General features: G+C 41.4%; 1 protein-coding gene across 6 annotated transcripts in view; it reads right to left on the bottom strand.

Annotated features, from left to right (window-relative positions):
• The window catches only part of sdk1b (sidekick cell adhesion molecule 1b), a 169,910-nt gene that overhangs the window by 118,760 nt on the left and 24,309 nt on the right, over positions 1 to 26,841 (bottom strand). For 2 of the 6 annotated variants that reach the window (XM_049721155.1, XM_049721160.1), the window contains one exon: positions 17,003 to 22,408. In XM_049721155.1, the coding sequence (XP_049577112.1) occupies positions 17,003 to 17,153 (151 nt within the window). In that variant the 5' untranslated portion in view covers positions 17,154 to 22,408. The remainder of the gene's footprint in view (positions 1 to 17,002; positions 22,409 to 26,841) is intronic. The other 4 variants (XM_049721159.1, XM_049721157.1, XM_049721158.1 and 1 more) reach the window with 4 other exon arrangements.

Raw genomic sequence — 26,841 nt, 5'->3', positions numbered from 1 at the left:
TTTATTCCTTCATCCCGCAAAATCTCCTTCTAGTTGCCTTTCACTTTTCTCTTCCAACTTGTTTAAATCAAATCCGGCCTTAGCCTCTTCGATGAAAGCCATGGCCCATTTTCGGCCATTTTACCATTTATATTAGTTGCCATTGTCATACGCTAGCAGAATCACGCTGTTCGGAGGTGAATGGATACAAATAAATGAAACTAGTATAAAAAAAATATGCACGGCACAATAGGCCCTTATGAACCGTAGTTTTTCAGCATTGTACTCTGGCTAAGCAGTTGGGGCGAGTTAAATAAAAAATGAAAAAATGGCTTTTATGCGGTTGTTGATCGATTTTCTGTACCTCAGTAATGTTTGTTTCCCTCTTCCACTAACAAAGAGCACAACCAGCTTTTAAATACGGAATACAAGCTGTTTCCTGTGTAAGACCAAAGAAACGACAAGCTGGACTTGCTATTCTCCTTTTTTTTTTTTTTAAATGAGAAAAATGCTCCCCAATTATTCTTATTCAATATACATTTCCAAGAAAATGGATTAAATGGGGGGGGCTAGAAATTAGTATGCATGTGTCTACAATAATAAAAATAATAATAAAATTAATAATAAAATAAAATAAAATAAAATAATAATAATAATAATAATAATAATAATAATAATAACAATAACAATAATAATAATAATAATAATAGAGGAGTACAGCACATACTCCATTCTGGCTTGTCAACATTGCCATACTTTAATTTTTGGATATTATCCAGCAATGGAATTTGGGTTTGTTAGTATGAATGTGTGTGTGTGTGTGTGTGTGTGTGTGTGTGTGTGTGTGTGTGTGTGTGTGTGTGTGTGTGTGTGCGTGAGTGCGCTTTCAGAGGCCGGGTGATCAGGTCTAAAGCTGTGTTTAGGAGATAAAGGAAGTCATTAGTGATTTCTGCCTCTTAAGACCCTTTAATACTTTGGATGGGACCCTGTCCAGAGGTTAGGGTGCATAAGTGTGTGTCTACTGTATGTGCGTGCGTGTGTGTGTGGCGCTGTAATTTCATTCGTTCACCAGGCAGGGATAACCGACATTGCAAACAGATTTGAGTGAGTTTAACATCACGGGAAGCAGCAACAAATTGAAATGAACGCTTCAATAATATCCAACACAAAATATTTGCCTTCATATTTTGTGTTATTTGGTATATCAACACATTTCATCGACATGCCTCATTGTCTTCCTTCCTGCATTTGCAGCATTAACCACATAGATGATGGAGACAGTCAAGGGCTGGGGATACGCTGGGATGAAAAGGGATTTATCGGCTCATAATGTATCAGAGGGCTTTTTGATCAGCATTTAGCGGGCTTAACAGAGCTCTCGATCAATACAACTGCGGATAGATGCATGGATCTGCATTTATTACAATGTCTGACCGCCACACACGGTGCTACAACTCCCTACGGCATCCACGAGGAGTCAAAAGAAGTTTAAGAACTCAACTAGTGTTATAAATAATCAGGGTTATTTACTGGCTATTTCTACCAGTTAGCTAAAAATAAATGTTGTGTATTTTTTACGCAAAAAAAAAGATTTGTAAATTCACGCTCAGAACTTGAAGCCAAGATGTTACACGCAAGCACGTCTGGTTCGGCAAATCGGTTCAGGGCTCCTTAGTCATCAAATGAATGAATAAATGAATACTAATTATTTGGAGCGAATAGCGTGTCGGATATGAAAACACAGTAAATAGACAAAAAGATTAAAAAGGCAGTTAAAATGGCATGCAAACATGAAGAAACTCAAATTAGAGCAACATCCAACTGTAAATATTATCCTGACTGCTTTTTCCCTTCCTCTCTTCCATGCTTCCTTCCCAAGCATATTATTTGTCCCTCTGGGTAAACAGAATATTAAAAAAAAAAAAAAAAAAATGTTTTTGAATGCAATTCAGCATCTGACAAAAACTATTTTCGTCCACCTGCCCACTGTGGTTTGACAATATGGCAAGAGCATGTGAAAATCTATGACTCCACAAAGAATATTCCGGTAAATAAGCAATTTGCGTGAAGTTAAATGCACACTCGCTCACTTTGATTGTCTTGTGCGAACAAAGCAGACCGAAAGAGAATCAACATGAAGGTGAGAGATTTACAGCCGCGAGGCAACGACGACAACAACACCATGAGGGGTAATAACAGAAGCTGTTAAACATGTTACCGTGACAACTTATGGAAATAGAAATGTATTAGTACCTGACTTATGTGCTTAATATTTTCCCGGACCAAACCCGTGACGTAATGTACTCCAAAGCAAATGTTCCTATTGAAATTAATTGAACTAGTATTTATCCGTTCCAACCACATAATTGTTAATAACAAAATGAAACATAGTAAAAGAAAAATGTGAAGATAAACTGGTTGTATAAAATATAAATGTACATTGGGACAAGCCAAGTCACAAGAATAATAAAAAATGTAGAAGAATAGCATAAACGCATCATGCTAGGCGTTTGCGTCATTAGGTTAGCTTACTTGCTACTCAAATTTCCTCCTCTGTCTCCTTGTTGAGTGAAGCGAGCATAGCCGTAATTTGATTTGAAAGAAATAAAACTCATACTTAGCCGTCACCATGGCTTCTCGACTCAGCAAATTAACGTGCCGCTACATAAAAATCGCCCACATTTGGCAAGCTAATTCCCACCCTGCGTGCTCATCACGCAAAAAAAAATAAAAATTGTGTTCCCAATCACATATCTCCCTGCTGATTTCATGCCGGAGAAAAAGCAATTTATTAAGCTGTCTCTTAGGAGCCGGGCATAAACTAAACTGCTACAATGGCCTACTTAGGCACACTCGCCGGAAAGGAGACACTTTGTTTGCTTCTTCGCCCTGCTCCCATTCATCCAAAAACAGACTCCAATAATTCTTAAAGAGCTCCCCGCAGAGTCTCATCAATGATCAGGTGAATAAAGCCACTAATGGAACTTGCAGTCTATTATAATTTGATGAGATATGAAGCGACGCTAACAAGTGTTGCATGTCCCCCACGTGGAGCAGTTGCTCCGAGGGGGGCTCTGTCGCTATAGCAACCAGAAGAGTCAGCAAACTCCTCGTGACTAGGCCCCAAAATTTTGCTTTGACCTCTTCTTTTATTCTCTGAGGATCGCTGATAATCCCGTAGCCACTCTTGAAAAAAGTTTTAAAGGAGCAGAGATGTTGTTGAATTGTTTTTATCCATGAAATAATACCAAATAGACAAAAATAATTAAAATGTTTTTTTTTATATAATAATATAAAAATAATAAATATTGAAATAATAACTATAAAAATACTAAATATAAATAAAAATAATTATATCAAAAATTAAATTTTAAAAAAGAATAAATAATATCATCCATCCATTATCTGTACCGCTTATCCCAAATACACAAAAATAATTATATTAAAAAAATAAATTTGAAAAAAGGATAAAAATCTCAATACGCTACTTGGGTGATATTGCTTAACTGTTCAATACAAAACAAACAAAAATAATTAATAATATAAAAAAAACAAATTTTAAAATAAGATTAAAAATTAAAACAAATAATTGGCTTATAAACGGTAATCGGGGGAAAATGTATTTCAATGCGAATAAAATTGTATCCGATTATTTGATCTAATAATCGATTCTAAAAATATTCCACTGTGACCACCCTAAATCCAATAAATGATGCTCCGGCGTAGTAGCTGCTCATACATTCTTGTTTTAGACTCATAAACTCATAAATTATTAAGTGACACGTGCATCTTCCCCAAAATACATCCATGCACACATGGATGAACACAATTTTGGTTATTTAAGTCTCACACAGGCTCGTGCGGAGCCGTGCCTAATTCCATTTCACTAATACAGTCTCAGTATTTACAACCTGCTTGTGAAAACAGGTTCCCGCTTAATTAGATTAAACAAATGCGTGTGTATGTGTGTGTTACTCATTTACATGCGGCGAACAACAGGTGAGGCGTGGAGACGGGTCGAGACGGCGTGCAAAAGACGCAGTGAGAGGGAGAGACCAGACCGTTCTATATTCATGGAGGTGGTGTAGATCGTTAGCTCAATAAATTAGTGCCTTGCGGCTGTGGATAGCACACTGCCATATGTCAGAGTGAGAGAGAGAGGGAGCAAGAAGAGGAGGAGAAGGAGGCAAAAGACTGCTGGAGAGGAAAGAAGAGAAGAAAAATGTGTTTGCTACATTAAGTGTGAATAAATGCATACAAATGCAAACAAGAAGACGACGCGACGCCTCGGCGGGGAGAAGAAAAGTTCATCCGGGAAAGTTGAACGAGGAGCAGATTTAAGCATAGATGATCTTCTTGCCCGAGGCTTTCGGAGCGCTGGCATAAGCAATGTGAAAGAGATTAATAGATCAGGTTTTTTTTTTTTTTTTAAAGAAAAGGACGATATTAATTTGTATTATGGAACGTGTTGATGCTGAGGATGACCTCGTTATTGACGAGGCGAGCAGACAATGGCAGACAGCACAAAGGGTTATTAAGAGAGGTCAAAGGTCAAACGAAATTTGACACCGGTCCATGTCTACTTTAATCACGTTTGATTTCATTTGACTCCATTTATGAACGGGCATGGTGTACAGGTTTGACAGTTTTAAAGAGTCCAAACTTGCTAATACTGGCTGTACAGCAAGCAGAGAGGGGAGGGGGTGAGCAAGGGACCACCATGGAATATTTCCCAAAGTTTTTCCACAAACTTTCTTGAAACTTAAAATGCATTATTATTTTTACCTTGACTGTCCTTGTTTTTCCATCGTGCTTCTTTATTAAACCTGAGACCTCCTTAATAAATTACAAATACAAAAATACGGAGCACCACAGCATCCAGGGGGAGATTTAAAGAGTTTGCAGCAGACAATGATTAGACACACCTCAAGTCAGGAGGGAGGATGCCACGGGCGGGGAAACATTTGCGAGAAAAGCGTGGGGGGGGGGGGGGGGGGGGGGGGGGGGAAATACAGAACAGAAGTATGGGTGGAGAGAACAGGCCTCTCGGGGGAGTAGGCGGGTTGGAAGTATCAAGGTGTAAATGTCTTGCATCAACGTCTCGGATGGGGCCGAGCCAAAACGTCCAGAGAGGTTTTAACACTCTTGTTTGCGACTGAGGTGCAAAGACACACTTGCAAAACACACACACACACTCAGCAACCCTGAGAATAGAATCTCTCGACAACAATCAAAATGCAACCTGGCGTCATAACTGCGTATCTATTAATAAGTCCCGCAGTCTACACGGGACGCAAAAAAAAAACTTTCCCGTCCTGTTTTTAACTCTCTTGACTCTTTATCACCCTCTGGCTTCATTCTCAGTGTAGGAGGGGGGGGGGAGAAAAAGTTCAGCGCAAACTCCAAAGTGGAGCGCAATCTGTTCGGTGCAGTTGGTTGATTTCCAAGGTGTTCTCGTTTTAATTTATTGGGCTCAAACTGCCGCCACCGTAAAGCTTTATTGACTTTAGAGGCAACATTCCGATACAATACAAACAAGACGTAACGGACTAAAAACACAACTCGTCTCTACTTAGCGGTGAAACTGATTTTGTGTAATAGAAATAGAAAAATACACAATGCTGTGAGGGGCAGGGATTATTTTGGTAAAAAAAAAAATGGAATGAACACTTTGAAAATCATCCAAATATTTTTGCAGAAAAAAAAAAAGTGTGTTCACTGTACATAATGAACAAGACTTCAACGATTTATCAAATGTGTGGTGGAAATCGCTGCATCCCTATTTGAAGATGCCCCGGAATGTTTCTTCATGTTTTATTCCTTTTGTACCTCAAATAACACACATTTTATTCATGAGTTTCCAAACTTGTTCTTGGCTTCTTTTCTACAAGTTTACCTGTAAATATTAATATATATTACAAATTAAACAAAATACAATTTTGCAGAAGAAAAGCTCTCCTGACAATATTTTAATACTTAAAATATGTTTAAAAATGAATTTGAGTTATATTGCGAGTTCACTTATTATTCTCGGCCAGCCCTAATTGGCGTTGTTTGGTATTCAAACATGGTTTGGACTAGACTTGTTTTGGACTAATTTTTTTTCTTGACTTTTATATTAATACAAAATACTCTCCGGGACCGATGTTGTAGCAAAATAAACTTTAAGTGTAATGCAAAAAAAATATATCAAAACAGAAACAATCTATTTATGCAACTGATTATTTTGAGTTTAAAAAAAAAACTAGAAAAAATAAACGATTAATATACGACACCCTTTTCTGTCTCTTGCCTTCTCATTGTCTTACCGGGTGATCGGTGATTTATGTCTTTAAAAGGAAATATAAAACTAAATGCAAGGAGTGAAACGAACTGTGAGATTAACCCGGCCCTTTCTCCTCTCTTTATTATCGGAGAGCTGTAATTAAAAAAAGTGGTCTTTGGTTCTTGCGTAGCCCTAACAAGCAAACTAAAACACACACGCACACACACACACGGATGAGTACACTCGCACGAGCACCTTTTACACCGTTTTAATTGAACTTGCTGCAATTTAGTGTGGTGTGAAAACAGCAATTAGAGCGAAAACAGGAAAAGAAATAAACCACATAGGAAGCGAGATGCAGCTCAGAAAGGGAACGAGAATTGGGAAACGTCTTGGTTCCCTTGAACGCGACGTAAGAGCCTTAGAGTGTGACGTCATTTTGACGTCTAGCTTTTATTTTGAAGGCCCGACTACCATTCGATGATGCCCGAGATCAGGAGTCATTGTTGCCTGCGGTTTGGAATAATAAAAAAAAAATAAAACTACACAGAATAAACATCCTTGGTGCCACTGGCAACAAATCAAAATCGACTTGAATCTCATCAATGTGGCGGCGACAACCTGTAATTCTTTTTTTTTGTTTTATTTTAAACGGATTGTGAGCCTTTTTTCTGCCCTTTTTTCATTTTCCAAACCTAAAACGCCTGCAGCAATCGTTTGGTCGGAAGAAAACAAGACACTATGCCAATTTGTACTTGGCTGCAATGCTCCAATCAAAATATGGAAATTTTCACTCGACAAACTTCAATATCTAAAGAAATACGGCGTAAATGTCTCAGCGGGCACCAACAACTGTTTTGACAGAACATCTTCAATCAACTGGTGGCGTCTCAAAGTGGCCAATCTACAAAAGCTTTATAGACTTCAATCTGGGAAGTGGTGCTTTTTTTTTTTCCTTTTTTTTTTTTATGTTGCTCTACTGTGTAATTTGTAGTTTCGCATGTTGTGGCTACTCTTACCCGCTGAGAGATGTTGTAATGTTTGGCGTCCTGCTGACTTGGGAGGCCAAAACAGGATCAGACGAATGTGAACGCCGAGGACTGTTTTGATGTTTAAATGGTCGTTACGCCACCAAAAAAAAAAAAAAATAAAATCAGACATGCTTCACTCCAATGTACCGCCAATAAGAACACCACTCTTAAAATAATGTGTTTGTTTGTGTATGGATTTGCTTAACCGTTTCGTCATTGATTGGAGGACTGCAAGAGCATTATGGACTCTGTGAGATTAGCTGAGGTTTAGGCTTTCTTCGTGCTTTGCGAAATTACAGCTCTGTGCTACAAAGCCTCTCAGACTTTTCTAAGTCCAGCTACAAATATTTTAAAATGACTTTGAATTACATTTAACACGGTTAATTGCTTGAAAATAAAGTCAGCGTTTTAATTTGATAGTGTCATGGTCGTGCTTTGGGTGAATTGCAAAAAAAAACATGAAGCTTCAGCATCATTTGGGAATAATAAAATATTAGTGGGGGCGAAAAAAAAAATCATCTGTATAGTTGATTGATGCTCATTTTGTTCTGCGGATATCAGGCATCCCCAGAGAACACCGACGGCAACAACTTTATTTGATGATTGTACAGAAAGCATTAAAAGATCTGCTGAAAGTGCTGCACGCAGACATTTATGGACCTAATTAATATGTCCGAGACTAATTCAATCCCCATTTAAGTCTATAAAACGTGCACTATGTAAAGGCAAAGCAGTATGAGGCACGATTTAGAGCATGAGAAAATGAGAAATGATTATTCGGATGGATGGTGGCCACGCCCTCAGGACATATCAGCGACATTTTCACATTTACAGATTTAATATCGTAGAGAATCATGTCGGATTATTTACCCAACAACCCAACTCGACTCACACATGATTTTCCCATTTTGTTTATTCTTTTTTTATTTTATTTTTTTTATTGTTGCCATTGGTACCAACCCAAATGCAGATAAGGATCTCATGATGCAATTCACGGACTTTGAGTATAAGTAGCTAGTGAAACATGTGATTTCCTCACCCCGGTATTTGCAACCCCCAATACGCCTAAGATTGTCCAAATGAGGCGGACTAATGAATAACTACATGACGACCGGAGACTTATTCTGGTCTGATTAATGTGTTTTCCTCCATGCCAATTATACAGTGATTACACAAATTAACAACTCTAGGTCCCCATAATCACTGACTGCTCAACAATGTCCCCCAATACTCCCCCCGCTGCCTTCACACACTGATGTGAGGTACCACACCCCATTTGTTCTTCTATTTTACCCGCAAATGCTGGCAGGCCTGGCAGTTGTTATAAACTAATGCTTTTAACCGCACATGGTCCCGGATCGGGTTACCGACGGCATTCACCGAGCACCCCTCCGCTCTGACTCATTTGTTCTCACACGCACGGTTAAAAGGAGTACCAAGTCATGGAGACTCCGAACGACAGCTGGTGCCAAAGGGGGGCAGTTAATGGATGCCCCCTCTGGAATGGATCCCCTTGTATGGAGTCGGAGGGATGTCAGAATGTAAGGAAGAAGGGAAGGAAATGGGGACAGCAGTGTGTGTCTGGGACGGGTGGGGGCAAGAGGCCAGTTGCCGGAATAAAAAAGGAAAAAGTTTGTGTGCAGTTACGCGACACCGCGATGGGGGGAGGTGAGGATGACGGCATGGAAAAAGAGAGTGTGTTTAGACCGAGAAGTAAAATGAAAGGGGATCTGAAAAGCTCCTTAAAATGTGGAAACGACCACAAGTCCTCGCACGGGCGTAAAAATGAGAAAGGCCCAGCTGTGCCATTACACGAGCAACCATATACATCCATACAAACATCATGTAAGAGTGAAGAAGAAAAAGAAAGAAGGGAGGTTTGGATGATGGACATGCTCACTTTGTCAAAAAAAAAATCTTCGAAAAGATGTGCTTTAAAAGCCAAATCAAATCCACATCCACAAGGCAATTACCCGCCGACATAATGGGCTAAAATGCTCCGGTACACAAGGTAAACACACACACACACACACCTTGATGTGTGTGATATCCTAATAAGCCACTGAAGAAGACAAAGTGAGTGTGCAAGCACTAATCAAGTCAATTTGGCAAAGAAGTATACGGAGCAGAAAATACAGAGCTTCGAATGCAACACGCGCAAACACAAAAGCCATTAAAGGCTCGCTTGCCTGGCACCAGGATGTCTGAATGGTGGAGCGGCAGATTGTTGGAACCAAGCCCACCTTGCCCGAGTTTGCCTTTCAGAGGAAATCGTATTATTTCACAAAAAAATTAAAGGCTGCGGTCACAATGGCAATCATATAGCACGGCGCGGCAAATGGGACCTTGTCTGAAGCGTGCAACACATATTTAGCAACAACTGTTACAAATTGGCCTTTCACAAGTGTAGGCAGGTGGCTCTTGTCTGTGCTGAAAACAGAAAAAGGTGCGACTCTAATGGCGGAATAAATATATGGAATGGATCAAATGATGCTTAGCTATTCACATGCACAGTGGAACCTTAAAAGTTGAACAAAAGTCTGAAAAAATACAGCGATAGGTTAATTCCATGCCCCACGCACTAGCTTAGCGTTAGCTAGGATGAGGCTAGTAGCAATATCAAAGGATTTAAAATAGGACCAGGGCACTTAGCGCTAGCTAGGATGAGGCTAGTAGCAATATCAAAGGATTTAAAATAGGACCAGGGCACTTAGCGCTAGCTAGGAAGCGCACTAGCTTAGCGTTAGCTAGGATGAGGCTAGTAGCAATATCAAAGGATTTAAAATAGGACCAGGCACTTAGTGCTAGCTAGGATGCGCACTAGCTTAGCGTTAGCTAGGATGAGGCTAGTAGCAATATTTAAGGATTTAAAATGGAACTAGGGCACTTAGCTAGGATGAGGCTAGTAGCAATATGAAAGGATTTAAAATGGGACCAAAGATCTTAAAGGTTATAGTAAATGATTCAATCTAAAAATGTTAACCTTTCCGTGTGTTGATATGCTACGTCAACAAGTTTATGTGTGTTATACTCTGATAGGTTTAAATAAGATAAGTGAATATGGCTAAAGCCCCGTCACTTCACACGGGGCAAATGTTTAGCTATCATTTGCTAATGTTTATGTCACCCACCAGTCCAGTACCGGCTTTTGAAAACTATACACACAGATACTACAGTTGAACGTGAGGCGAGTAACCTCGAGTGGACAAAATAACACACACAAACACACACACACAAAAAGCATTTCAAGACTAAAAAGCTCCAGCTCATCCAAGAGGCTAATCTAATGGCAGGTTGAAAATGCAGTGGCAAGGACATTCTGCTGAGTCAAACGCAAGCACAAAGCCAACAGAGGCGAAAGGCAGTAGGTCAGAATGGAGCAGAAGATGACGAAGCGTATGAGGGTCGGCGTCTTTGTGCAAACACTGAAGCAGCCTGCTTCTGCTGCATGGTGCCCACAGAGGAGTTTGCACGAAGAAGCAAATGGGATAATTAATTTCTCCTTTCTCTCCACGCGAATGCTTTCATTTGTTTGCTTTTCTCCTCCCACACAAAAGGAAACACAGTAAATCTGTGAAGAGAGAAAGGACATTTACTTGATGGTAAAACGGGAGTCTGCATTTGTAAGGCTTCACAAAATGGAAGATGTGCGAGAGAAGCAGAAGAGCAACATAATATTCAATGATTGGATGAAAATAGCAGCTGGAGAGGAATTAAACCAAGGGGATTGGGGAGGAGATGAAGCAAGTCCATTAAGCATCAAACTAGTTTTTCTTACTTTGAGGAATTCTCTTCATCTGTCAGGACGACAAATCTCCAACTGCCTCGCTTCTCTTTTTATGCTGTCCTTCCGTCTTTAGTGACCCAAAATTCTGACATCCACTCTTTCAATTTTCTTAGATGAGCACTTTGATGCATCTTATCCCTCTAATTATCATCAAATGAACACGTCAGTCAAAAGTATCCCTTTCATTGAAATGAACCAGATCGATTTTTGCGAAAAACTCAAGTGATTATCCTTACAAAATGAAGATATAAAATAGTAAATATCACCACAATCTCAGCTCAGTCTTTATAGTTTGATCATGTGCACCTTTCCATATGTGACCGGAATAAAAGCTCTTATATTCCCCTCGGAGGCATTTTCGTAGAAAAGTATTACGAGCACCGGAATTTTAGCACTGAACTGTCCATCAGCCAAGAAGTTTCCTCGACAATGGCGCTTCTTACTTGAGATGGGTTTTCTTTTTTCCTTCTTCCTATTCTTTCCTTCTGTGCCTCCTATTCATTCCTTCCAGGTGCCAGCAGCTTGATTGGTTCCCACCTGAGTATTCCAGTCTTGTGCTCATTGATTCTCTCAGACTGGAGGCTTGAGGCACATCAAGCATTCCAGGGCTCACGGGAACAGAACATGTCACCAAAAAAAAGTTCTCTCTTCATGATATTAGCCTGTCTGAGCCTTGGTGGATTGAATTCAAAGGAGATTAGATCTTTTACCTGAAGGTCTGGTGTTAAGCTTCACTGATTGAATACATTTGAGAGGTCGTTAGCAGTTTTGGATTCCTCTGTTGATGTGATACGGCGGCAAGGTTGGTTATCTAACTGCTCCATCTACTCTGACCAATTTGGATCTTCTGAAGAAAAGCATCGAGTTATCCTAAGGACAGAGTCTTCCACCTGAGCGGTGGATTTCTGCAGCTCAACTAGAGTGACCATGGACCTCCAGGCTGCTTCTCTGATCAGTGCTTTCACTCTGTCAGGCTAGGTGGAAGGCCATGTCTTGGTAGATTGAAGGTTTTGGTGCACTTTTCAAGATGATGGATAGAATGGCGCTCCCTGAGATCAAAGCTCAAAGTTTGAGAAATCTTTTTATACTAACTCTACTTTAAACGTCTCTACAATTCTTTTTCTGACTTTTCTGGTGAGTGTCTTGGTCTTCATGACGTTGTTGTAAACCGGCGCTTTCAACCTGCCATTAAAACCAATCAAGGCTGCCGACCTTGTGCAATTTTGACTGAACCTCGATGGAAAAAAAAACATTTGCAAAAACCTTCGCCACTCTAAATGATCGTGAATTTTTCATAGCTGAAATTTGTCATTTCCGACCTGAACAATTCTGACATTTAAAAATGCCAGTACAAATCCGTTCTTTGGTTTCTGTATTTATCCGTTCCCACTCCCAGCAACAACAAAAAAAGCAAACATTTGATAACATGAAAGAGTTTCTTGACAAACACAGGCACTTTTGCTGTAATCTGGCCACGGACACACACACACACACACACACACACACGCACACACGTCTGTTGCATGCCAAGTCTGGAGCCACCTGCCATGGTGAAGCCCTCCTTCCATCTAGATCAAAGGAATAGGTTTATAAAAAATAAAAAAAAAACTGGCCAGACACACATCGAGCGATTCCTGCTTATTCCTAGGTGACATCAAAAAGGATTTCTTTTTTTTCCTCGCTTGGAGCTTATAGAAGTGATAGACACACACACACACACACACACACGTGTGTGTGAAAGTGAAGCCAGCCCGCCTCTCGAGCGCCTGTAGCGGATCAAACGTATCGTAGTGGGAACCCGCACCTGCAGAAGGGTGCAGCTTGTGTACTGAACAAGCAAATCACGATACTCGAATCGACTGAATACACAATCGGACAAATGGAACGCTTGTTTTGATGTCATCGCAACCTCGCTTATATTATCCAGGGACCGGCGAGTCATTTTGCCAAGGCAACATTCAAAATCAGCAATAACAGAAGCCTCCATAAATAAATAAATGGATACTCGATTAATCATCGATTAATTGGATATAATATCATGAGTTACTTTTACAATTCCCAGCCCAAGAGTGGAAAGAAATCTGTTCATGTCCACAGGTTCAATTATAGTTTTAATCCAAATAGTGAATGAAACATTTCAAGAGAAGGTCAACTCAACATTGTGAGACTTCTATTAGCTTAGCTTTAAAATAACAAGAATAGCTCGATGGAAGTCAAGGCTACCAGATGTGAAATGGGGAATGAAAAGATTCAAGCTAGCTGCTGGTTGATAAAGATTCGATTATTAAGAAGGAAAGTTTGTTGCTACGTTCAGGTGAATACCAAAAAATGAACATCGATGTTTGTGTATCAACCAAGTGCCATTTGGAAAAAAAAGCCTTTCTGCACAGAATTCAAATACTTCCTCTGCTCTATTGTTGACACAGAGAAAGGCAAAGGCGAGGTCCTTGAATCAAACCGTCACGTTCGACAAAAGCCACGAAAAACAGTCACATTTTGAGACGAGCAGCAGGATGTTGCTCTTGAAAATCAAATGAATTCATCTACGCTTCCTAAAAGTCCACAACAGTATTTCTGGAAGATTTTCTTTGGGCTAGCCTGGTCCCGATCTGCCGGGTATAGTGAATTGAACGAGCTTTTTATTTAAAAAATATATATATATGATGTCATTGTGTTGTTTGCCCTAAGATCAAGTCACCTTTCCAAGGCTAAACTGGCAATTCAGGGTTATAGCGCCACCTACTGCCTCACAAAACCTCCCCAGTTCTGCCAACATTTGAGATGTTGGTTTTGTTTTAGAAGAAGGCTTGTTGATTCGTTCTTCCCGACAGATACGAAATAAGCGAGTTGATGTCGAGCGGGGCAGTCACTCCCTCTTGCTAAAGTCCCAAAAGAATTCAAATTTAACTAGCGAGGTGAAAAGGTAGAAAAGCAACAGGAGGTGGTCCATGCAGTCTAATGAATTTGATCAAGTCTGTAATTTATCCTTATTCTCATTACAACACGCTTAAGTAAAAATTTCACATTTGATTTAATAGTTTGACGCTGATGAGGGCGAGTACGTGTGAGTCAGTCAATGAGTTAGTGAGTCAGTGTGTGTTTCCCTTAGTGCGCCTTATATTAAGGAAAATTACGTCGACCGTGCGCCTTATAGTCCAAAAAATACAATAATGCCAGATTCCCCTCAAGTCATACCCTGATGTATCGCCAGAATAAACAAACGCCACACCTCATAATTTTTTTCCCCGACTGGTGAAAAACAACAGCTGGTGTGACATAGGTGTCTAATTATAATTACAATTATGATGATCGATACCACCATGTGTCGCGGTAGACGTCGGTACCACGCGAAGGTTGGAAAAAAAGCGTTAGATACCAAGCGGGAAATGCGTAGTTTAGATTCCAAATTTGTGATAGTGGTTCTGAAACGTTTCTAATATTAAATGATATTAATTTAAGAATCTGGACCGCCCGCCGCAGTTACCTTGGCCAAGGTTAGGCAATATTACCAACGAGCATTCACTAGAATTTGTCTACTTATAAACTCATTATTATTATTACGCAGTGACCAGGACAGCTGTTCGAAACCAAACGATCCGCGTCACTGTTATGTTAGCTTCGGTTGACTTTTAGCATCTGACTAATTTTACATGGAACTTTGTCAGGGCTCATAAGAATGCTAGCAAATTAGAACGAGGGTGTCAGTTGACCGAAAAGTCCAAGTCTTCTCATTTTTGCCATATAGAATATGATGAAGATTGTCAATTAAACTTAATGTTAGACTTCCAAGCTGAATGTAAAGTACCGACTGTCGAGTATCCGTGGCGGAAAGGTAAATCAGTCCAACTGCTGTGGGGCTGAACCCACTCAATGACACGGGGGCGGTCAGAAAGCGGCGGGATAAGTTATGAATAAAAGGAAGGAGAGCGGCGAGGTGAACAGATGAGAGGCGGAGTGGGGGGGGAGACAGTAAAATGCTGCCGTCACTTAAACTCTAAAATGAAAGATCGATGAGCTTATTTAAATGTGCTCCCTGAGACGGGGGTTGGCTCGTATAAAAGCCTTGCATTTACGAGGGTGTGGGCATCGATTGACCATGGGGAGAGAAAGATGGCGAGATCAGTAGGATCAACCTTTGCTCGTGATTTTCATCCATCTCCACCTAAAATAAAACGTCCCAATAAATGTTGGTGATAGAAAGCTCGGAACACCTTAGAGGAAAATTCGAAAGCTTGGCCTTATGATGCTGGATGTCAACTCAGCAAGACTAAACATGCTAAGTAGGGCCCTAAATAGGAATTTAATTCAATTTAATTGATTGTGATGTGAAACCTCCCAATAACTAGTTTTTACATGACACAAATAGGTTGTGTTGAGAGTTTCTGATATAATAACGTTGACGAGGAAACTGACCAAATAAGCTAACAGTTAGCTTAGTTCCTTCTACTTCTTCTACCACTGCTACACATTCTTCATATGCCTAGTGGCAGTATGCTGCCTCTCACAGGTCAGTCCTGGTACTACACTTTTTTTCCCCTTATCCCACATTAAAAAAAAAAAAAAAACCCACTAAAACCACCAAACAATTCTAGTCAGTTCAGTACACATTTTACTGCTTTTGCATTGTAAAGGGACCCAAATTATCCAACTGTATCTTTTATGACGCTTCTTTGGGGAGTGAGCTGATTACAGTAGCACACATGACTGGTTGATGAGTTGGCTGAATTGTCTGCCTTCTTCCACGCTACAGTGGAATAAATAGAAAAGTACCACTTGGACATACGGCGGATTCAGTCAGGGTTTACTTGTTACCCCCTCGGGGGAAACTGCGCCTGGTTTAGAGACGCATCAATTAAGGTCTGTGGGGGAACTCGGGTGCTGATGCTGCTGCTGCTGAGATGGTGACATCGCAACGAGGAGGAGGGAATGGGGAGTGGGAGCTGACTGCAGCCAAGCTGCACCTCCGCCTCACACCTCCTCTTCCTTGACACCTAGGACCAAGGGGTGAAGATAGGCAGCGTGCCGACTGAAAGAAAAGGTACACAGAGGTGTTGTATGACGCCGTCATCGATTAAACTCCAGGCGTGCAGCAGTACTCCCTATTCGGCCAATAGCAGCCCCGTTACCAACCCCCTACACCCTCTTCGACCACCTTGTGTTGTTTCTTTCACACTGGCACTTTCCAATTCTCAAAGCGTTCACAAATAGCTCCCCCCACCACCACAACCGGCACCACCCCACTCCGCCCGACACCTCACACACGTTCCTCCAACTCCCTCCTCCTCATAACCCCACGTCTCAGCCTTCGCCCACCACGCACCATCTGTGACCCAGAGAACATTTGTGTGCTGACACCGGCCTGACCTTTTTCTTTGCGTCTTTGTTTTGCCTCGCCTGATCCCCCCTCCCACCACCACCACACACACACACACACACTTACCCTACTGTCTGAACAGCAAACACAACGCACTTCCATCTTCTGATTCTCCCATTTCTCTTTGCTGGATTTAACAATTACCCATATAGTCATACAAAAGAGTCTAAAATGATGAACCGAAGTGACCCGAATGAGTAAACCCTGTGTTTGAACGTGTGACCTGTATTTGTGTTGCTATAGTGTCAAATCAGGGGCCTCAGTTAAGCAGGTCATTGACTGAAAAGGGGGAATTATCAATGCTTGCAAAGGTTAACACTCTCCCCAAAGCAGACACACAATACCATAATCCTCCAGACATCAATCTGCATCACATAATGCTCACAAATAAGGCTTGATTTAATTTAGCAAAGTGCAACATGGGGCAAAAAAAGAAAAAAGCAAATACCAACCATGTCTATTTCCTCTTTTTTTACTTCACCCCACTTGCAGCTATATAATGTTAAAAAAAACAGGTGAGTGTATTTGCAGTATTAATGTCATAAATGCATTTTTTTTTTTTTTACCTTGGCCGTGCAACATGTGGTAGTTGCATCCAAGTAGGAGCAGCAGGAGCAAGACAGGAGCCTGCTGGCTTCTCAGCATCATCCTCACGCTGCCGAGAGAGAATCCCTCCACGACCTCCGGAAGGCTTCCGAACCGGCAAAATCCCAACATAGGGGAGCCTCAGGCAAAACTGTTCACTCCCGGGAAGGTAAGTCCCAATTCCCAGATCCCAAAGTTCTGATGCGGCTCACGGCTGATGACTTCAGTCGGTCTTGGCGTTCAAAAGTCAGCTTGGGGTGGAAGGAGCGGAGCCACCGGGGCAGCGAGACTTCACGGCTAGAACACCCGGCGATGTGGACGTGCTGTGGCGGAGTCCGCGTCTTCCATCGCCCGGCCGGTGTACATGGCTGATCGGCGTGCAGAATTATTACATTTGAGGGGGATTTTTTGGGACTTATCGGCTTACTCTCCACTATCGATCTCCAATCCCACTTTGCTGTGGAAACCAGCAGCGATCACGTAAATTCTGCCCAAATTAAGCCGCTCTCCGGGGATCAATTCCGTAATTGATTCGATGAGTTCAAATACTCCAAGTGTGGAAATATGTGGACGAGTCTTACTAAACCGTTTAGTTAGTACTCCCAACTACACTCCTAGTTAGTGAGCAGCTGGTGGGTAGCGAGACGCTTTACTCTCCCCGCTGATGGGTCGCCTTCCTCGGGTAAATGCGTCGGGCACCGCCGGTGGCACAACAGGTTTGAGTAAAACCAGACGAGAACGATTAAATACCTTGCTTGTGCTCTTTAGTTCACAGTCTGGTGGTTTATTTTAGGATACGGGAAAGAGTTTATAGCAACGCGGCAAAAAGTTGGTTGTGAAACGGAGGAAGGACCACTGGGTATCCGTGCTCTTCCACTGCGTCACGGTTGCCCTTTTGCCGCCGCCACCGACGTCTTACCCGGGACCAGCCAGTCCATTCGCGGTACTCCGTTGCTTACCCGCCAGTCGTAAATATCTTCCGGGGTTCCGTCAACTCTTATCGGGGGTTGTGGTCCTTAAAGTTGGCGGTTCTTTTCGCAGCCCCTCTGGCACCCTGTTGAAGCTCAGGGCGCAGACTGAGTGAAGCGAGCAGCTCCCTCGCGAGCGAACACCTGCCAAGCTCCTCGACGCACACTTGGGGGGTGGAGAGAGAGAGCGAGAGAGAGAGATTTCCTTATTTCCGACTTTTTATAAGCATTCCAGCCTGATTAAAGAAAACAAAATGAAGAAATTTGACTCTGCCGGTGTACTTTTCCCATCCATTTGCACGTTTGAAGTCCAGTCCGTCTCACGCCGACTCTCTTTACACTCGATCTATCACAAACTCAAAAACTTCCATTCAATATCATCCCTCGTCGCTGATTGGCCCATGCCGAAGACTCCGGTGTTCCTATTGGACAGGCCGAATGAAGGGGTGGGACGCAACCAAACAAGAGTGTGGGGGGGGGGGGGGAGTTTTATTCAACATTTACTATTAAGTATACTTGCACAATCTAAGTAGGATTTGATTCAAAGTATGAATCCGAAATCCTGATTCAATTGGGGTTTTAAATTAGGGTTGGGTTTTCAATTTAGGGTTTTAAAAATGGGTAAGGCTTTCCAACGACAGTAATCCCTCGTTTACCGCGGATAATTGGTTCCAAAAAACACCCGCGATAAGTGAAATCCGCGAAGTACGGTCACCAACGAGGAAGTACTGGGCAGGCTAACGAGTTAGCGGAAAGAATTCGTGCTAACACGCGAAAACGGACTTCTAAAGGAATGTAAACGAACATGTTGAGCAATACTACATTGTCCTAAAGTTTAGACACGTTTCCTCAATTTAGAAGTTTTATTTTGACTTTTAAATGTTTTTTTAATTTGGAAAAAAAAAATCCACGATGTAGTGAAACCACGATAAGCGAAACGCGAAGTAGCGAGGGATCACTGTAGTTTAGTTTTAAAGCCAAATAAGGCGCCATCTAAAATAAAGCAATCAAGATCCATCCCACTGATGTTGACACCAATGAGCTTCGAGTCTCTCAGGACTTGGCGATGACGCTCGCTCCAAAAACATGATTTCATGTGCTTTTTTGGAGTGTGTTGTAATTAGCTTCGTGATTACGCATTATGCTCATCATCACAAGGGGCACCATCATGATGTAGACAGGGCGTACCATGAGATGAGCAGCACGACGACTGTCTCATTCTCCTTGTCCTGTTTTGAAAAAGATTCATGTAATCCACCAAAAACAGATTTTGTGAAACACCGCTGGAGCATCAGCACCTCAAATAAAAGCCTGCAGCTATATCTTACTATTCGCAAAAAGCTACTTTCCAACACTGCAAGGGTCATTAAATAGCACATTAATATTAAAGCTTACAACACAGTGACCTTATCTTTTATTTCCCCTATAAATCCTGATAGACTTCCCATCCCCTGATTGGCCAAATAGTCTTCCCACTTGTCAAGCTGTACCCAACATACTCACTTTAAGCACCTTCACCTCATCTATTGCTTTTTACGCACATGCTCATTTCACACTATAGACTCTCAAAGCGCTGTTTTCTGCAATAAAATAGCTATCGTGCTATTTGGCTATTCTTGGATCTCAAACCTCAGCAGTTTCTTAGGTATTGTATTCAAAAAGTGCAAAAGATTAAAATACGGAGCAAAGTTACGGTGTCTGTAAACAAGCTGTTTTGATCCATCTTAAGCGGCGGCCATTTTGACATCACTGTTGCACTGGGCTTATCTTGCAGAGGTCACATGACCAAACTCTGTATTGACATTTCCAATGATGACAATTAATTCCTTCTTATTCCAGTGAGGGAGATACCATCCCAAACTCATAGTGCCTCGATCGAACTCTGTTGGTGGATGAATCAGCATAGCGTCCTCTCTACACTTTAACCCTACGATTCAATCGCCCGAGGCAAAATCTGTACTCATCACTGAACAGAACGTTCCTAACCCCAATACAGTCACAGCAGGTCTCCTGAGATTGGCCCCGGGCAGTCGCTTACGAATTGTTTGGGCAGACTGCCGTTAGCGATCTCATCCTGGAACCCTTAACTGCAAATCTCTAGAAGAACGTACATGGAGGAACATGGAGGGGAACAGTGACTTTGGTTAGGTTTGTTTCCAACATGAAATAATTGCCAAAGAAATATTAGCCCCAAAAAAAAAAACAGTCTTATTTTATAATATATTATGTGCATATACTACACACACACAGACACACACTCATGTATCCGTAGCACCCGGGGCTGATAGCTGGCGGGGTCTAATTCCGAAGCCAATTTAGCTTCCAATTACTTGTGTAGCCACTGCAATTACTGCTCCATTTTCTACTCTCAATCACTGAGTGGCTCACCCCCCAAAAAAAAATCCACCCAAAATTTCCAAACACATAATTCAACCATTTTTTTTGTGTTTCCACTTCTAATGGTCGGATATAAAAAATATATTCTTGGCCTAAAAGAACCTTGGGTTGGAGAAACTTCAAAATGAATTCTTGACTTTGTTTTTGCTGCAAAATGCAGGTAAAGCCAACTTTGGCAAAATATAATTTTTAAATGCTGGCTTTCAAATTTCCTAATTTGTTGCCTTCAAATTTTGAATCGACCCAATTTATTTTTTTCCTCCTCCAGTGTTTCCCCCCCCCCCCCCCCCCCGACTCATCCTTTACGCTTCAATTTTCGTCCTCCAAAGCGAGCACCGTGAGCAATGGCACCAATCTGTTCTTCTCGCTGAGATAAACATCTGAGCCGTCCATCATCTCTTTAACACATGTTAGACCTGGCTAATGATTTCCGTCCTAGTAATCAACATGACTCTAGGTGCGCACACACACACACCCGCTCACACACACTCAGAACCTCTGAAGCACACACCCCGTACATGCCGGGGCGCAGTTAATGAGTGGCTTCCTGCAGCTTGAGCCGTCATTGTGGCAGAGGGAGATAATGTCAATATTAACTGACCTGTCATAGCGGCTAGGAGGATAAACACCGCGGGGGAAGTGGGAACAGACAGAGGGACGTGCAGATTTTAATACCTCGCAGTAGGATCTCCACTAACACCATCACTTATTATTGTTGCTTAGGCAACTCCCGGACTCATCATCATAATGGTGCTGTTGAAAAAAGAAAAAAAAAATGCTCATGTTAAAGTTATATTCTGGTCACATTTCTCAATTTGAGGGATTATTCTTTAATGTCATGGATTTTGAATGCTCATTATCTGAGGTCAACGCTAATACCAGAGATTAATCATAATCATTAATTGCACTTCAATTTGAAAGGTGTAGCCAAAAAAATTGACATCATTTAGAAAATGAATATCTAAGTACCGGGATGTCCGAAAAGTAAAATATTTCTTGATTAAAGATCCAACGATGATGTAGATTTGTGATATATTACTTGATTGTATTTTGACAGGTTGTCATAACATTTAGCAATGGCTTCAAATTATGAAAAAAAAAAAAAAAAATCTCCTTTAAAATTCACTTTCACGTACAGTATCCCGTTCAACACCCAAAACGTCAATTATCTGGCCTGGCTAACACCTTGAGGGACCAAGCAAGAGTTCAGGGAGGCAGTGCCCCTTTGCCCCCCCCATCTAGCTCCGCCAGTGCATATAGTCATTCATTTTTGCAAATTACTATAAGACCAAATCAATCAAGCAAAGCTTATCAATTATTCTAAGTCATCACCGGTGACAATAGTCTCGCTGAAAACCCTACGAGGCTCTTCTTACTGTACGAGTGAATGCATGACAACTGTGTCATTTATCGTTTCCATCCATTGTAGCCTGGGGTGACGCTGTACTATTACGTTTCAAGACGGAGAACTTGATCCCCTCCCAGAAACCTGCGGCTCCACCCGATATCCGAGTTGTCCCCTCGGGCGGCGTGTGGGGGTGAACTGAGGGTAGCGGCGGGAAGCCTTTCATCTGGATGGCGAGGGGGGGATTGTAAGTGAGGGTTAGGTCACACCTGTATTGGACTAAAAGAGACAGGGAGGGATGGACGTGTAATACCAGTGGGGGAACGGTGAAAGAAAGAAATCTCTTTTGGTGAGTCCAACTGAGAGAGGAGAGTGTGAAAATCACAGTTTTAGCTCTTTTATAGGAGTGAAGAAAGTAGGTGAGAAAACGTGGAAAAGTGTGCCTCAAGTGAAGTGTGCGGGGGGGGGGGCAATAAGAAAATAGATGATTCCAGAGTCATCGTGTGAGCTGAGCTCAGAAAAATGTCTCTTAACTTCTATCGGCGTGCCTTTAGCAACAGCTAATCCTGCTGGCCGGCTCCTCGGGTGTCCGCCGTGACGAGCGGGAGCCTCGCGGCTGGTCCCAGGGACCTGCAGTGCGGACGTCTGGGATTTTTCTGAAGCTCTTCCCGGTGCACCTGTAATCACAAGCAATTATCCAGAACCACACTGCGGGGCAGGAGCGGCCCGAGTTGGAAACACATGATGCTCACAAACCGTCGTGGGAACTTGAAAGCAGAACATTTCTAGCTAGCTTTGAAGCGTAGAAACAAAGTATCAACACAAGAAGGTGATTATCACAGTAAAAGTGTTCGATGAGTACCGTATTTTCCGCACTATAAGGCGCACCCAAACACCTCCAATTTTCTCAAAAGCCGGCGCGCCTTATATATGGACCAATATGGATTGGTGGATGAGGACTAACTTATTAAAGTTAAGTATTTATTTTGTGTGTTGTGTGATATTAACGTTTGAGCAACGTTGAGTTATTGATATATTGGTATTGTTTTCACTATTTCGAGTGTTACTATATTGTGATTGCATTAACGTTTGAGCAACGTTGAGTTATTTATTTTAATGCGCCTTATATATGAACAAAGTTTTAAACTGGGCCATTCATTGAAGGTGCGCCTTATAATCCGGTGCGCCTTATAGTGCAGAAAATACGGTAGATAAAACTCGTACAGGTGTACAGTCGGCCTCCTAATATCCACACGTCTGTATTAAATGTGTAAAAAAACAATCAGAAAATTTTACTAAAATCTTTTTAGCGACAGGGTGTCAAACCACGCAATATAAATGTGAAGTTGTTCCATATGAGGAGTGAAATTGTTTTTGCCCGTGTTGTTTTTGTTTCCAATATCACAAAATATATCAAAATCAATAACGATATTAACGCTGTCAAGTTGAAACCACCATCTGTCCAAATAGGGTCAATTTGATATTTTTTCACAAATCAATACTATTTGTCTGTCTACACCACGGTCATTCTTAATCAATTTAAAGTGTTGTAAACAGGCGGAAAAAAACAAATCTATTAATCCTCCAGAACTGCGGCATTATCTCAACTTCAATTCTGGATTATTTTCAGACAATAACAAAGTTTGAAGCCGTTTAATTAAAACTAGCTAGCTAGCTGTAATGTGTCAGAACAGAAGAAGCTATTTAGCCACAAAAAGTAAGTTTGTAAAGTGTGCTGAAGCCTCGCAAACACCAAAACAGCAAATCAAATAAACAAGCATCAAATTAGCATCGGCGTTCTTGTCGTTATTGTTATAAATGCACGCGGCGCGGCAAACGTTTGTACAAGCAAGCGGCCGCGAGGCATTCCTGACCCCTTTTGGTCCGATTGGGTGTGGAGATCCTTCTCTGATCTCCCAGGGAAAATGACGGCGTACCCTGAGGGAAGCACGCCTTTAGCTTTCATTTTCGTCCCTTTCATCCGTCTGACTTGATGCCCTTTATCCACCATCCTGAGAACTCAATTCCCCATATCCGTCAAATACTGTATACATGTTCTCCTCACTCTGGAGGCTTACAAACTGACTTTTTATTACCCCCCCCACGGTTGGTCTCTCCCAAATCTTTCCTTATTATTTGTTCCTTCAGCCAGTCGCTTACACGAGCTAACGAAACAACATTTTTAATTAAGGAATGCAAATCAACTAATATGCACACGAAGAAAGCAATTAAGAGCATCACCAGACACTTTTGAAAATGAAGTATCTCGGCGGATAAAAACTATTTAAGGTTGGGATGGGAAAAAAAGAGGTAGGTTCGCTCTTCATCTGCCAAGTGTTAATCATTATACTTTTTGTCATCGTCGGTCATTTTATTGCTTCATCCTCCTCTCGCTCGAATCAATATGTCACCACGGAAACCTGATCCCTAAAGTGCTCCCGCATAAGGATTTACTCATAATCAATTTTGGACTGCGAAAAGAAGTGAGGGTCATTGGCAAGGAGGCAGATAGAAAGTGGTTTTATAATTTTTGTGATGAGGATGATTATTTTTGTAGGTTTGTTTTAGTCATTATGTGTTTTGATGTCATGATATCAAACCTAACATCCTTTTATTGTTGTAAAATCTTTCAAACTTGTTTTTTGTCTTGAGTCAATCAATGCATGCCATAGAATATCAAAATTCTAGTTTGGGATTTGTCGTTATTGTTGGTTAGGTTTTCTTTCATTTTTTTTATCAATTCAGTTAGTTGTAATTAGTTTTTAAAGCCATTTTAATAGTTATATCATTTTAATTTAATTTAATTTAATTTAATTTAATTTAATTTAATTTAATTTAATTTAATTTAATTTTATTTTATTTTATTTTATTTTATTGACCCGGAAAGTGTGAGTAAAAAAAAAAAAAAATCTATAAATATCAAAATTCTAGTTTGGGATTTGTCATTATTGCTAGTTAGGTTTTCTTTCATTTTTTTTTTCAATTCAGTTAGTTGGAATTAGTTTTTAAAGCCATTTTAATAGTTATGTCATTTTAATTTAATTTAATTTAATTTAATTTAATTTTATTTTATTTTATTTAATATAAATTTATTTTATTTTTATTATTATTTTTTATTGACCAGGAAAGTGTGAGTAAAAAAAAATAAAAAATCAATCCAAAATTCTTTGTGGCATGCTTCCGCGTTTTACACACGTACGCACAAAAAAAAAATCACTCGCACATATTTGAAGCGGACATGCGCTAACCTGGCTGAGCTAGTAACTGGTGCATGTACATCCCTGACATGCTTTCCACATGCACATCTGTCACAGATGCATTTCAGGACACGCTGTCAACACCCCCCCCCCCCCCCCCATCACCTCTATGAGTCAACACACACACGCATGGATGCACACAATACACACGGCTGCCTTCAAAACAGATGTCACAACCAGTTAATAGCCGAGTGCATCGCTTGTCAGACAAGGTGGACCATATCACTCAACACTAATGTTTGCTTCAAACCAAACTCAGGAAATACACATCATGGATGGAAGGGTGCTTGCTAGAGGTGCTTTTTTTCTCCTCGCACACAATTGCTGCACGACCTTGTCCGTTGCTTATCTAGTGCCCGAGTTGTAACTTTTAAGATGTGCTTGGAAGTAAGAGCCACCAGACCTTTGAGGACTGCAACAAAAGTGGACAAGATTGACACATGGGTGCTTAGTCGGTCACCATGTCTCTCGCTTTCTCTCTCATTTTTTTTTTTATGGGTGCTTCTATTCTATTGGGTCACAGAGCTACACTGCCCCCCACAGGCTAGCTGCTCCTTCATCCGTCACAGTAGAAAAGGGCAAAAATGACACAAGACGGAATTAAAGTGAAGCCTCTAAGGGCAACAAAGGTACGTACGAGACCTCGGATTTGTTTGTAATAAAATTTAAAATGAGTATGGGGTACTCACTGATGGATGTTGCGTGCGTCCGTGTGCCAGGTCACATGGACCAATTACAGCTCGTGTTCAGCCTGACCTCTAAAAGGTCACCAGGTGTGGGATGGTTGACTGGCAAATGAAGTGCACGCAACCAACCACTTGATGACATGCATGCAAAATTTCATGCATACACACACACACACACACACACACACAAATCAGGAAAAGGCAATGGAACACCTGCCTTTTGAACCATGAGATGATTTGATTTTTTTTTTTATGGGCATTTACTTTTCATCCGCATCTGTGGCGTGGCAGATGTGTATACTTGTGTGTGTGTGTGTGTTAAAGGAAAAACACAAAAGTCTCAGCTGCAGAGGCTGCGAATAAATTCAATAGAAAACATGTTCTCCCGCCGCAAACCAAAACGTTCAACACGGCCCCCTTTCGCTGTCTCCTAACAGCTCGGGCGACATTCTTCAAAAACGTTGCATATTTCAACGCTCCCGTTTGATGTAGTGCTCTCTTAAAACCTCTTGACGTTATTTACCGCCATTACAAATGCTGCCCCACCGCTGTTATTATATAGTTGTTGAAAAGCAATTTAGCGCCGCGCGGACTACCGCGGCTCACGTTGGACGCCGAAACAGAAGCGGTCACGCTTCATCATGTTCAGCTGTTCAGGCACTGCCTAATCACGCTGCGACTTCGGAAAAAGCGATTTCGAGAGTTGTCAATCACAAGAAGAGAGAGTCGGTTAGAAAGTGATACGATATAAAAATGTCATTGCGCTAACTTTGTAGACGAGTTCGGCTGATTGCGTGCTGGAATACGTTTGGCGCCAATACGGATCCTAATTACGAAAGATATTAGCCGTGACATGACTGTCCTGCATTCAATTTCCACAACCATATCAGGCCTGCACAATGAGGTTCACGGCAATTTGTATAGGGAAGTGATCAAATCAAATTAGCTCTGTTCATCTCAACGGAGATATCAGCGTCTGTTTGGGGATTTATTATGTTTCCGAAATTTGAGGGATTGGAAGGGTAGAAGCAAATTCAGTCATGGTTTGGTGACGCTAGGCTAATGAGAGCCCCTGCCAACATGGCCGCCACAAAGGCACGTCTGTTAGCGATTTTGTTTTCACCCCGAGCAATCGCTTTATGCTAGCTAATTTTTGCCCAAATTGTA

This window comes from Syngnathus scovelli, chromosome 5 (assembly GCF_024217435.2).
Source record: "Syngnathus scovelli strain Florida chromosome 5, RoL_Ssco_1.2, whole genome shotgun sequence".
In the NCBI taxonomy this organism is placed as follows: domain Eukaryota; kingdom Metazoa; phylum Chordata; class Actinopteri; order Syngnathiformes; family Syngnathidae; genus Syngnathus; species Syngnathus scovelli.
The sequence above is the reverse complement of the archived record's forward strand: the minus strand, read 5'-3'. Positions and strand labels throughout refer to the sequence as shown.